Raw genomic sequence first — 14100 nt, 5'->3', positions numbered from 1 at the left:
AGAAATGAAAGAAAAAATTGTGCAAGTACAAGTATTTAAGTCTCATGATGCAATAAACCAGCTCAGCCTGGTTTGGTGTTATGATGAAGCAGTGCTACAGCACTGACTCAGATCACAGTCTATTAAACACCCTGGCATGGGGACTGATGAAGAAAACATGTTAGTTGAAATGAAAACTTTTCACAGAAATCCTGGGAGTTCAGAAGAAAGTGCTGCTAGGACTTTTTTTGAGGTTTAGGCTGGAATTTCTTGTGATAGAGAAAGCCAGAAGGATTTCCTCCTACTCTCCTGTCCTCAAAGACAAATGTCATTCCCCTATGTCATTCCCCTAGGACCTGCAAGACTGTGCAGGACTGCCTGGCTGACCACAGGGATGTGAATCTGAGACTTCTTCAGCTCAGGTGGGTGTTTTAACCACCAGGCTCAAGAATCTTTCTCACGATTGCTCCTCTTGGAGCTGTTCCTCTTTGTCTGAATACAGCAGCATTCACAGTGTCAGAGAGACTGCCTTTGTACACTGCTGTTTTTTCTAGCTGAAGAAAGTTCCCAACAAACCCCCCAAAGGGGACATTAGATTTAGTGTAATCTCTTGTGTATTTGCAGTCATTAAGACTCTCACTGGTACAGTGTGCTTAGGCTAAAGAACGTCATTGCCTGGGGAGAGACTACCTTGTATAAGCACTACATTTACAGAGCAGAAATTCAGGTGTCTGCGATAATGGAAATTATTTTAGTAGTTAGTGTGCAGGAGCTGGTGGGAATTTTCTGGCAGGTTCCTGCCCATTTGACCTGTGGGAAAACTCTTCTCTCCCAAATGCAGTGACCGATTTAATCCTGGGCCTGTGAGAAAGAAGGATGTAGAAAATAGAAGTCTAAGAAACGAAACTTTTCTAGTCCATTCCATCCATAGCCTCATATTCAGGAATGGCCAGTCTCTGTTTCTGCAGAGGAAAGTGACCTCCTCACACTCTCCCCTGAAACCATACATGCAGATAACTGTGTGCTTGCTTTCCTTCTTGACAGCCACGGGAGATGAAGTGAAGTTCTGCACCTTGAGAACTTGATATTTGTTTAAATGCAAGACTGCAGGTGTTGCAAGCTGCAGGAGCTACAAGGATTAACAGCACTACAAAAACTCTTGTGTCCCATCTATGGCTTACTAAGGAAAAATGATAAACCAGGGGCTTCAGAGCTTCACAGATTTCAAGGCCAGGAGTAATCCCTCAGGACACTCAGTCTGCAATTTGCCTTTCCCACCAATCGTGGAACTTTTACGAGAAGCTAAATGACATTTAGAATTTATTCTATTTTATTCTTTTTGAAAAGGATAGCTAGTCATATAGAAATCCTAAGACACTATTAATCTTTCTTTCCCTCCTGTGTCCTGCTCTGATGTTTCATAGGCCTCACAGTTAGAAAAACAGATTCTGTTTCAGGGTTTTAGGATTGAATTTTCTTACCTTCAGTGCTAGCTTTTGGATTTTGTTGATCCAATGTCAGCAAACTGCACATTACCTGGTATTATCAGCTCTGTTTCCCTGTACACAATGATCACACCCTCTCTTAACGTGTTCTGCAGTAAGCTCCACACATCTCCTTAGCACCTCTTCTAAAAGTTTGTTTTCTCAGTTTCGATGTGTCTTCTGAACTGCTGCTTGTGTTCCTACACTGTTCATGTGCACACTGGCATTGGCTGCATTTTAGCAGGTATCACATCAGTGCTGTGTGTGCCCTGGCATTCTTCCTGCATTTTAACCTGGGCCTTCTCCATCCCAGGTAACTGGTATGAAAAATAACCTTTAAAGTGTCCCGTGTCCCACACGGGTTCTTCCTTCAATGGGTTTTCCTTTTTTTTAATTTTTTTTTTTTTTAATTTTATTTTCTTGGCAGGAAGGGTTAAGGTGTGAAAAGGAAAGTTCTCATTTACCATCCTAAATAGAACCAACCTGGGAATCTGAGGATTTGCTCCTCTTACAGAAAAACTACCGGCCTTTGTCTTTCTAGTGTAATGGAAACCAAGTATATGTTATTTATTTCCAGAGTTGGAGGCCCAATAATACAAAACTCGAAGTGGAGTCAAGGGTACTTCAGCTGTAAATGTAAATCAGCCTCTGCCTTCCTGTACAACTTACCACACCTTTTTTCTCATGTTTTAGGTACGTTGCTCCAGCTTCCTCTCAGTTCTGCACCAGAAGGCTGGGGTAAGGATTCTAAAGAGTGTAATGTTGTAAGGGGCCATCTCTTACCCCACTTTGCTTATTGCTTTCCCTTCTCTTGGTTTCTTTATGCTCTCTAATATGTCTGGCCCCAGAACATCTGTGGCTTCTTTTTAATTGTCTGCTGCATTATCAATTATTTTTTTTAATAATGGAAAGAAAATACTTAAAGGGAGATTTAAATAATATTTTTTCCTTTTCTAAAAGAAAACTGTGTATAATTTTCCCTGCAAATGTGTGTGACAAGGCTTAAAATCTTTCTTTGATTGATAATATATGTGGAAGTTCTTAATGCAGACAGCATTTCACATCACTTGGTTTAGAAAGCTTTTAGATACCAAATACGAAATGAGTGGAGAATTGGCTTGTTTTCCACTGAAAATTACAGCAAATGGATTTTTTTCCCCATTTTTACTTTCAAAGGTGAGAATACTTTCTAATGTGAAACTGCACTATCATTATATCAGCATGAGTTCTGCAAAAAAACCAAGCTCATCTTGGCTGTAGCAAAGTGTAAGTCCATTTTGTGTTTGCTGTGAAACAGTTTGTCTGTCTGCTAGTATGAGACATTTTACATGGTTGAGAGCCTGACCATTCTGTTCTTAATCCAGGTATTCTCTGAACTGGTGAAGAAGAATAAAGTACTGTAATAGGCACATATTTCTTCCCCCTGAAATCAAGGCATTGTTAGAGAAACATAACTTGTTGAATTATATATTGCTAAATTTTTAGAAGCAATTACAGTGACTTCAATTTCAGTTTCACAATAACAGATCTGTCAATTTCTTTCACTGTCTTCATGTGTTCAGAATCTGCTCATGAGCATTTGTGCTTGTATTTGAAATTTTTTTATTAACAAAATGTGAAAGGATGGATGCTTTTCATTTCAAGGTACCTCTCTCTGTAATAAAACCCCAAGAGATAATCCCTTTGTTCAAAGACAAATGGCTGCACAGAAGGTCCCCCAAAACAATTTGCCTTAAAGCACTTGCATGTTCATATTACTATTTTTTTATTATTTAGAGAGATAAAGGTTTGTAGATCAAGTGCTGGATGGACTGGCTGCTAGGTGAACTCTACCTGAAAGCTTTTGTTCTTGAGATACTTTCCAGGGAAAAGTTGCCTGCCAAATACAATGTATTAAAATATTTCAAGTGACTTCTTGTCTTACTGAAAATAACCAGGGTTTGTACATGGCAGAGTAGAAAATGGAAGCAGTAGCAGGTGAAGCAAGCAGTGTCATGTCAAGTACATGGCAGGTGGTTTGGCTGCCCTCTGATGCTTTCGTGCAACTCCCACTGAAGTCATGTGGGCCATTTGCCAGTTCCACGAGTAAGAGCATGTCCCACTGCACTCTCTTACCTATCAGTTCTGCTAAGTGGAAGCCCTGCAGCTGAGGACTGATCTAGATCGAAGTCTTCAACTCACAGGTCTAGTGAGAAGTGTAATACTGGAGGGGATTCTTGGAAAACCTGTAAACCTAATCATAATGGAGCTGGATGGCACTAGACAATTGACCAAGAATAACCTGAAAATACCCGTTTGTTAGTACAATGAATCTCTCATCCTCATGAAGGGACACAGTGTGTATTTTGCAAAGAGGGGCCCTTGTGAAGACAACAGAACTGAAGAGACATCAGGCATTGCAGTGGGAGTCTATGGTAAAACTCCACTGACTTCACAGGGGGAGAACTAAGCCCAGCACACTGTTGAAGTAAGATGCCGTATTTCCTATAATGGCACACTGATTTAAAAACATGCCAGAAAGAATATACCTTGAAATACTCAATAAGCGCTTTCGAATACTTGACTGCATGGTCTTTCTTGAGGCGGAACATCCTCCAGTACAGAAGGGCCAGGCAGCGGTAACTAAAACAAAAGGGAGAGCAGAAGGTAAAGCATGCCCCTTGAACAGAAACCCCAATTAATTATCTTAAAGTCTCAACCTAACGCGGAGTGGAATGCTGAAAGCTCTTTGCTTATGAATTTTATCACCATTTGTTTACAGTACTTCACACTTTGCCATGGATTCAGGAGCAAGGCTAGGTATTACAGCTAGGGCAGATCACATTGACAAAGGCTACTAGTAAGGTACTAAACTAACTGTTCTCAGAAGGGTTTGCAGGTTTGGGTTCCCAGGCCTTGACTCTTAAGTCTGCACACTTGACCAGAGGCCTCTCCTGTCAAAAGGTCATTACTGGCCTAGAACCCAACATATGCATTTTTAAAAGATTCTTTTTTGTAAGTGCAAAGGCAGCCTTTTTGGGTATCTTCTCCTGGGAGTTTATCACAATAGCCTGGAACTTGTATAATGAACTAGAGTTATAACAGGTGTATTTTGTGTACATCCACAGTCTCTTCCAGCAGCTGGAGATAGCTGGGAAACAGGGAAACCTCAGACCTGCCCCAGATTTCACTGGCCAAGCTCCTCTGTGGGAAACCATAATGGAGACTGTGTTGGAGCCTGGAAGCTATTCCTAGGCCACCTGCTGGATTTGTTCCTCAGAGGAAAGCAGCAGTGGGCTGAAAAAACTCTATGTGCTGTACTGGAACTATCCTGCCCCTGTGCACCTCGTTAGTCTGCAGAGTGCCACACACCTTTAAAGCTATGTAATTAAATGAGAGTAATAGCTATTAACTATAATTATACATCACTATAACTGATAATCAGCATTCAGGACACACAAACTCTTTTCTTTGCTACTGGCTTTAGGTGTACTGGTTTATTTTCTGAATCGAGAATCACCACCGCCTCTTCCCAGCAAGCTTTTTGATCGATGAGTGTGGGATTGCCCCGCAGTAACACAGCTTTCGCAGAAAATATCTGACATGTTTTGGTTTTCCTTTGGCAGCGGAGGACTTATTTTGAAAGTTGTATTTAGTCTTGGAGTTAACCTGAAGCACCAGAAGGTGCCTTGAGTTTGGAAGCTCAGAGAAAAATCCACCTTCCCGTGCCCAGGAGCTGCCCAAACCTCAGCGAACCCATCGAATTAGCAAAATGGCTCATGGAAAAAGTCCCAGGCAGGGTTTTTCTCAGCCTCCTGCTGTCAGCAGAAGGTGAATTTCTGCCTTTGGCCGCTGGAGGGCAGTCTCTCCCCAGGAGAAGCGGAGCTGCTTGGCAGCCTGGGAGCTGCCAGTGGATGCGGTGGCCTCGCAGCCACCACCATAACTCTCACTCTGTCACCTTCACAGGTACAGCACATATGCAAATGGTGTCAGCTCATCTGCTGCCTGGCAGACGGTGAGTTAAGATTGCTATTCATCGCCCAGCGAAGGCACCGTCTGCCTTCCCCCTCGCTGACCTTTCTGCTGAAACAGATGCAGCGGCTCCGTGAATTTGGATGTGGCTCTGCACATACCGAGGCACTCCGGCAGCTCTCAGCAACCCTTTGTAATACCGCTTTATTTTATTTTTTACCATTCTTTAGTAATTTTCCCACCTAAGTGTCTTTAAAGCAATTGCCATTAGCGCGTTCTGTGCTCCTCCCAACAGCACAGCAAACCAGTGACAAAGAAAGGGCATTTAAAGAATAAATGCATCTCTGAATATTTTATTCTTTCAAATACAAACGATTAATTAGGAGCCCTTATTTATGGAGGCTAAAGATGCACCTGATTTGGGTTTTTAACAGATGGTTAATAGATGTTAAAAACACACTTGCTGATTGTGAATGTCCACTTACTGAGAATCAGTAACCATGTAATAGGTATTTTATGTATTAACCACATAGATATTAAATTAAAATTTGATTTTAATAACATTTTATTGTTTTACTAGCAATCAGCAACCATCCTATAGCATCTAAGGTGCGTGCTTATATATCTAGAAATCTCAATTTAGAGGGTAATCCAAAAGGCTTAATTAACACCATCGCTGTATCTCCCTTCATATAATATAAACATAATTTATGATTATTGAGCCTAAAATGTCAGTCACAAAAGAAATGACTGAGCTATTGGTACAAAAATACATCACTCATAAAAACAACAAACCATCAGGCATTTAAAAGTTAATTATGCTGACATACCATAGCTGACCTGTCACAGTCAATAAGTATGAATTGCTTATTTACAGAGACAGCGTACAGACTTGATACAGTGTGATACAAGGGCTGGACATTCCCGGAGCAGAAAGTATTCTCTTAATTTCAATAAACAACATAATCCTATCTGGCTGTGTCCAGCATGAAAATCAGAGATTTTCAAGAACCGGCTCACTGCAGAAAAGAAGCCTTTTGAGGAAATCTTGATTTACTAACCATAATGCTGCCAGCTGTTTGTCTTCTGGCGTGGCGTTGGAGCCAGAGTGGGTTTTTAGTCTTACTGCATACCTTAAACAAAAGGAAAAAAGCCAATGTGAGTTAACTGAGACAGCTTTATATTACTGATCAGAGAGCTAAGCTGCCCAATGTCATCTAATCTGCTCCCGTGTACATATTTGCTCAAGTTACTAGACACGCATGTGCTTTTTCTGCTCATGTTTCAGAGATATTTTGCCTCCCTCTGCTCTTTAAACAGCAGTAACTCCCTTGAACACCCATCAGTGCAGAGTGGAGCCTAGATGGTGAGATGATGCTGTCCTACCAAAATAACCTCTTCTGCTGTGGAGACCCAGTTACACAGAGTTCATGCAGAAAGGTTTTCACAACGTTTGAATGCAGACAGCCTGCCTTGAAGCTGGTGCTGCCCTCACCCTGCCAGTTCTGAGCATGTCTACCAGATTTGCTCCTCCAAGCAGAGCACAGCAGAGGAGAACATGTGGCTCACAGCTATTTTTGCTCATATGACATTACATTCAAATTCTATAAATATTAAACACCCACAGAGGTAGCACTGCTGTTTCAAGAGTGTATGTGCCATGCAATCACAAATCAGTTTCTGGAAATCTCAGCTTCCAGCTGAATACCTGAACAATGGACAAGGTTAGGACAACACACAGTACTTCTGGGCTCGCTTCCAGAAAAATACCTGTCCCCCACAATTAGCTGCTTGTGTTTTTTCTTATCTTTACTTTCAATATCTTTGCAAAGAGTTGGTATGAACATCTTGTTTCAACAGGCATACCTAGCAAAGCACTTATTTTTCTGAGCTGCAGCAAGTAACATCAACAGAAAATCACACTACAACACAACCACAGCTACACACATTATTGAAAGCTATGGATCTGCAAACAAAATTAGTTTCCAGAGTTAGGACCATATATTTACTATCATGAGAAAAGATGGGGCAGAGAAAGAAAGAACTTTCTGCCTTCTGAAAATAAAAAGGAAAGAATTGCAGAGATGGGGTGTGCTATTCTCTTACTGAAAAAAAAATAATTTGATTTTGTTAAATAACCTTCCAGTCAGAAAGCTGGCCTGACAGTGCAGCTTTCTCTGCTACTGTGGCTGAGTTTGTTCTCTTGTGGAGACGGTCACTCAGCTGCTGGGATGATTTTGACCTTTGTTTTTTCTACCGACACTGTCAATAATGACTATTTAGTACCAGCTATAATGGAGAAATAGACTTAGGAGACAAATTTTCTTCATAGGAACTGTGGGTGGGACTCAATTCTACTGTCCTGTTTGGAGAGTCATGAAGGTGACTAAGTGTAGGGGCAGCTTTAGTGTGAGCTGGACAGCTTTTGGGACTCCACTGGCTACAATAGGAGCATATGCACCAAATGGACCTTGAGTGTCCAATTTCCTATCACTGTTCAGGTAATCTTTCAACTGCAGTCTTAAATACATTGCAACATTTTGCAAACTACCACTCCATGGCAATGTTTTGGTGTTATGTGTTATTATTTTTCCCTTTTGAGTAGCAAAACTTGCATCATGAAGCTTTTGAAATAATTTGCAACCTAAGTAATATGAAAAGCTTTGGCGTTCATTTGGATGTATTTTGTTTTGGTTTTCACTATACACGCTTTCCTGATTTAATATCAATCACAGATAATACATACACATTACATCCCACCTGGGAGGACCTCACTTCTCCCCTCTTCCTGTATCTAAGGAAGTATGTGATAATGTAGATGAGCATGTTTGCACAGAGTAACCTCCTCCCTTCCTACCTGATGAGTTCAACTGTTTCTGAATACATTGTATAAGGGGATTTAGATTCCATTGGGCCTTGTTCCATTGCATTTCCACACTCAATAAATGATAGTGCTGCTTCTGCATAATTCAGTGCCTTTCCAAACTTTTCCACCTAGAGGGAAAAAACAAGGACACAGAGAAATAGTGTAATCATCAAGATATGGTTACATTTGATGGCATTTTCACAACATGAATTGTTGGTACATCTTCAGATTCACAAATTTTCCTATGAGAAACTTAAAATCCATCACACGGTATGCATCAGTGAAAATCATAAGATACAGAAAGTAGAACTAGAAAAGGCTACAAGATGTTATTATGCCCACACTCTTGCACCTAACAAAGGATCAACTCTGCCTAGGACATTCCTGACGATGTTTGTCAAGGCTTTTCCAGTGCTGGAAATTCCATCCTCAGGCTTTTTGTTTCAGCTTTCATTAAAAAGCATTTCACATATCTTTGAAAATGTAGATTTTCATCATCAGTGAGCAAAGAAAGTGCACATCAGTGAACTAAGAGAACGAGAATTAAATACTTAAATACTGCTAACTCTTACTCAAAGGCTTATCTCTGTTCTCATGTCTTTTTTATCCCTACCATTGTCAGCCCTGTTTGACCACACTCTCCTCTTTCAGGATTTTCCTTTCTAAATCCTCCTCCTCTTTCAGGGGCTGCTTTGCTCCTGCAGCTTCTTATGCCATCCTCCTTCTTTATTTAAGTCATCCTGCCCATTTCTTTATTTTCCTCCTTCTTTATTTATGCCATTCTGCCCCATTTCTTTATTTTCATTACTACTTTAACTCAGTTTGTGTGTATTTGCATACTTGTATGGATGTACATGCATATAAGTCCTCAATGACGGTGTGTATGTAAATGTGCACATAATGTTCATATGTGTACACTTACATACCACTTAATCTGCTCTCAGAATTTCATTTTTTATGTGGATAGAGATGAATCATACTAATACCTCTCTGTCCTGCTTTCTTTTTCCTTCAGTCAGAACTCCTGCGGTACATAAAGCCCATTAATGGACTGGATGCATTTGGTTGAAATCTGATGCACACAGTGAAAGGTTAATGGACCTTATTCTTTTCCAAGGGATAAAGATTTTAAATAGCAACTTCAGAATGGCACACTGGCTTCAATCTATTTTAGGTTCTTATATGACTCCCATTGCGATCATACTGGAGAACTTCACAAACTTTTTATTATATTTCTCTCCCTGACGCTCTTGTGCGGGTGGAAGTGCTATTATCCCAATTTCACAGACGGGGGACTAAGGAGCAGAGAGGCTTAGAGTAATTTTCAGGCTGTGCACTCTAAGTGCCTATGTTAGGTACTGCAGTGCCAAAGTAGGAAGTATCAGACCTAGCAAAGTGATTCAAAGTGCCTGGAGGCACATTGACAATATGGCATTTCCTCCAGGATCCCTACAGAGTCAAGGAGTGAAAGGAAGTACCTGAAAAGGGAGATTCACATGGTGAGTAAGGTGCTGGTCCACTGTGTAGAGAAGCTGAGTGTGAAGGGTATTTCAATCACCTAATACTGATGTGAGACTATTTAAACTGTGCCTAAGACACTTTTATGCAGGAAACTTGTGGCAGAGTAGAGAATAATGCTTGCATCTCCCGTTTCTGGGAGTCTACCATAAAAACATTCCTCTTCAGGCTAAGAATTTCCTTTGCATATTAAGTGATCTTTTCCATTCTGTTTAAAGCAACACACTAAAATGCACCATTTGTACTTCTCCACAATATTTTCTGATTTAAGACTCACTTTAGAGTAATATGGAACTGAATAAACCATGGAAATTTGCGCTAATAAACTCAGGTAGAGTGTAAAACTTAGTGTCCTAAATTAAGGGCTTGCTTCTGCTGCCTTGGCCTTTTTACATTCTGCACAGCTGAGGAAAAGAGGTGAAGAAGCAGAGGTTCTGAGCTACTTCTTTCCTGCTCCTGTGACAACAAAGTGTCTGTCTGTCAGCAAATCTGCCCCCACCTGGAAGATGATAGCCATATCAATGCAGGGTCCCACTCCATATATTGCATCTGCCATCCCAGAGGCTGAATGTTTTTAAGGCTTTGCTAACTTATTTCTAGCACTGGACAAACGTAGCCTGGGAGAAAGCTGAGAGATGGCAAAGGGAGCTGTCCTGGAGCACTGTGTACTTTGTTGCATCCCTTTGTCATAGAATCACAGAAGGGTTTGGGTTGGAAAGAACCTTAAAGATCATGTAGTTCCCACCCCCCTGCCATGGGCAGGGACACTTTCCACTAGACCAGGTTGCTCAAAGCCCCGGCCAGCCTGGCCTTGAACACTGCCAGGGATGGGGCAGCCACAATTTCTCTGGGCACCCTGTGCCAGGGTCTCACCACCCTCATAGTGAATAATTTCTTCCTTATATCTGATCTAAATCTCTCCTCTTTCACTTTAAAGCCATTCCCCCTTGTCCTATCACATGCCCTTGTAAAAAGTCCCTCTCCATTTGTTTCAAAAGAGAAGCATCTCTTTAGTGCTCCATATAATCTCAGATTCCCCCTTTTCCTACCAGCTACAATTTTAGACAGGTCAAAGCCAGGGCCAAGAATCTGTTGCAACAGTCCTTTGTGTGCAAGGTGTTCCTCTAGGGTTATACAGATCCCTTGTGTGCTTCTGATTATGTTGGGAAATGTCTGCCATGTAACCAGGATTCTTTTGACACTCAAGTGCCAAACCTCTTTAAAAGAAGCAAAAATACCTCAGCCACCAGACCAAATTTGGGGATACAATTATAGCACCTAGCCAGCTATTTAAACTGGGGAAAAAGGTATGTGTATCCCTTACGCAGCCTCCATTGCTACAGTTACTAATTAAAGCAAAGGAATAAATGGGAAGTTTTATTTATCCAGGCCTTTATCTCAGTAAGTCATTATTTGTTAAGTCATAGTTTATTGGGCTATGAACATTTGATTATATAAACATTTCTTAATTTAACAAGCCTAGCCATCCTTATAATAGATTTTATAATTACCCCAGCAATACTGCACTGATGAAGAAACTGCATTACAAAAATAATTTGGAGCAACATAACTGGAAAGAAAATGTTCTCACCATTGCATCTGCTTTATGCTTCTTCCGTTTAGCTTCCTGCATAAAGTAATCTGCATTGCGTGGCCTACCAGAGGAAAATAAGAAGACATTTTATTATTTTCTGAAGTGCAGAATATTTTAAAGTTATTTCCCCCTTATTTTAAACCTGATTTTCAAACATTTTTTTATGAAGAAAATACACTTATCATATAACCATGCATCTTCTGTTTCCAAATTGCTGCCTGTGGAGACAATAGCATTTATGACTGTTCTCATTCTTTAGAAGTCAGTGATTCAAAGCAAAAAAAAAGCTAATAAAATGCATTTTTATGGATTATATAAACTGCTTCCGAAATTAGTGCAGTTTTGATCTGTAAAACGGATACAAGCATTAAGCGGAACAAGTTATTCCGTCTCCTGGTGCTTGCTTACCTCTTTTTCCACTCCTCTCTGTACACTGTTATTTGCCTTTGTTTCTCCCTCCTCTCAAAACAAGTGTGTGTTTAATCTCTCCACTCTGAAAACACACATCGAACCCTCTTGCCTTCACAACTACCATCTCGCCCTCCTCCGTCTTAATCTGTAAGCACGCTGAGAGTGCTGTTTACTTTTGCTGCCTGGAGTTCATTTCCAGCTTGGTGCTGGGCCGCCTGCTGCAATTCCACTGGTGTTGCTCGTGCCAAGGTCTCCACTGATTTCTCCTCAAACAGATCTCCACCCCTTCCTTAACATACCTACTGCCTAACTGACCTACTGATTCCAAGGTGCAAATTCAACTGCTGTCTCTGTGCTGAAATTCACAAGTCCGGCTCTGATCCAGACCTATCCACTTCCATCCAAACTGAAAACACAAATGGATGTCTCCTTGGCAATGTCTGGTCACCATCTCAGTGAGCTCCTCCTGGCTGAAGCAAATTTCTTCATCTCCTCCACAAGCTTTCCCTATTGCACTTTTCCCAGTCACTGTGGAAAATAGCCATTTGCCACTTGTCAGGCCATAACCTTGCACCTTCAGCTGTTGCCTATTATAAAAGTCTTCACCTTTCCTGACCCTACACATTCTTCCAGACCCATATATACAGGAGGTGGCAACCTTCTTTCTCTACTCGGCTAAAACACAGAATCACATGTCCTGTTTCTTCTCAGCTTATACTGTGCTTACTGCCATATCCTCATCTCTCTCAGACAAGGAAGTTTTGCCTTGCAAAAGTTTTCTTAGTATTAGTTAGTGTCATTCCTTTGCCCTCATCTAATGAAAAAGAGAGATTCCTGAGTAGTCTGAGTATGAATTCTGATGCTTTTACCACTCATGTTTTTAAGTGCTTGGTGTGGTGAATTATGTGGTATTACTGCCACTCAGCAATTTGCTGTAGGTTAACCCTGGCTGTCGGCTCAACCCCACACAAATGCTTGCTCACTTCCTTCCACTAGGATGGAGGAGAGAATCAGAAGAGTAAAAATGAGAAAACTCATGGGACAAACTAATAAGTAAAGCAAAGTAGAACAAGGAATTCATTCACTGCTTTCCGTGGGCAGGCAGGTGTTCAGCTGTCTCCAGGACAGCAGGGCTCCATCACGCTTAACAATGACTTAGGAAGATAAATGCCATCACTCCAAACACCCCTCTTTTCTCCTTTCCCCAGCTTTTATATGCTGTGCATGATACCATATTCTATAGAATATCCCTTGGGTCAGTTGGGGCCAGCTGTCCTAGCTCTGTTCCCTCCCAGCTTCTTGTGCACCTCCAGCCTACTTGCTGGTAGTATGGCATGAGGACCAGAAAAGGCCTTGGCTCTGTGTAAGCACTGCTCAGCAATAACTAAAACATCCCTCTGTTATCAACACTGTTTTGGTCACAAGCCCAAAACACAGCACCATAACAGCTACTATGAATATTTTGCAGTGTTTACTTAGTCTGTTTCCTTCTACTTATGTCACACAATTTCAAGGACATTTAACTGCATCACAGAAGGTTAGTCAACCTTATTTTGAAAAGATGGAAAGCTAAGTATCACTAGATGGAAATAAAATTCAAAGTCTGGCTAATTTTGAATGACAGTTCCTTTGCTCCAACATTCTTTAAAATGTTGTTCTCCCTCAGAGTGGATTTTCTCCCCAGTTTACCCAGTAGGTCAGAAAGGGGGCTGAAGACAGTTTTGTGTCCCACTATCTCATAACCTACTGCAGCTGCAAATACTTCCTGTGCCCATCAAGATGCTGATGTTATCTTAATAACATGAAGCATCTGGATTTGGTCTTGGTCAATTACGAAATATTAGACATTGAAACAGTGTTAGCTTGGCATAGAAAAATGGCTGTTTTCAGAACTGTTGAAAGAACTCTTATGAAATTTTTAAGTCCTGTCTGTCTCGTACAATGACGTGGGCAAGATGGTCTACTATGAAGTGCCAAAAAGCAAAACAAAGCAGAGGAAATAAAGAAAACAGTGTTCTTATCTCTGTCTGAAATGATCTAAGTGATGGAGCTTTACATGATCCTTTCAAACTCAGGTCATTAAAATCTGTCCTTTGCAACATTCTCTCCCATATATCACCCAGCACTGTACATCTAATTTGCTTGTTTGAAGCATGGTATGAGGCTGTAAAAACAAAGTGAGATAACACAATGTAATTATGGTCTACTTATTTATAAGTTAATTGTAAAATTGTTTTCAACTTGTAACAGGATATATTCTTCCAAGATATGATTAGCAATGAGGGTATTAGCAAGAG

General features: G+C 40.9%; 1 protein-coding gene and 1 long non-coding RNA gene across 5 annotated transcripts in view; one reads left to right on the top strand and one right to left on the bottom strand.

The window, feature by feature from the left end:
* LOC133272507 (uncharacterized) overlaps positions 1-5631 on the top strand; it is a 31351-nt gene extending 25720 nt beyond the window's left edge. The window contains exons 2-3 of the long non-coding RNA XR_009744455.1: positions 2157-2201; positions 5409-5631. This is a non-coding gene — a long non-coding RNA (uncharacterized LOC133272507). The remainder of the gene's footprint in view (positions 1-2156; positions 2202-5408) is intronic.
* Positions 1-14100, bottom strand: part of AFF3 (ALF transcription elongation factor 3) — a 321875-nt gene that overhangs the window by 6091 nt on the left and 301684 nt on the right. For 3 of the 4 annotated variants that reach the window (XM_061459668.1, XM_061459669.1, XM_061459670.1), the window contains 4 exons: positions 11390-11453; positions 8272-8408; positions 6476-6547; positions 3992-4085 (listed from right to left, as the gene is read on the bottom strand). In XM_061459668.1, coding sequence (XP_061315652.1) covers positions 3992-4085; positions 6476-6547; positions 8272-8408; positions 11390-11453 — 367 coding nt within the window. The other variant, XM_061459671.1, reaches the window with a different exon arrangement.

This window comes from Pezoporus flaviventris, unplaced genomic scaffold (assembly GCF_033815535.1).
Source record: "Pezoporus flaviventris isolate CSIRO_AGI_PZ_B2104156 unplaced genomic scaffold, CSIRO_AGI_Pfla_v1 ptg000030l, whole genome shotgun sequence".
Lineage (NCBI taxonomy): Eukaryota > Metazoa > Chordata > Aves > Psittaciformes > Psittacidae > Pezoporus > Pezoporus flaviventris.
The sequence above is the reverse complement of the archived record's forward strand: the minus strand, read 5'-3'. Positions and strand labels throughout refer to the sequence as shown.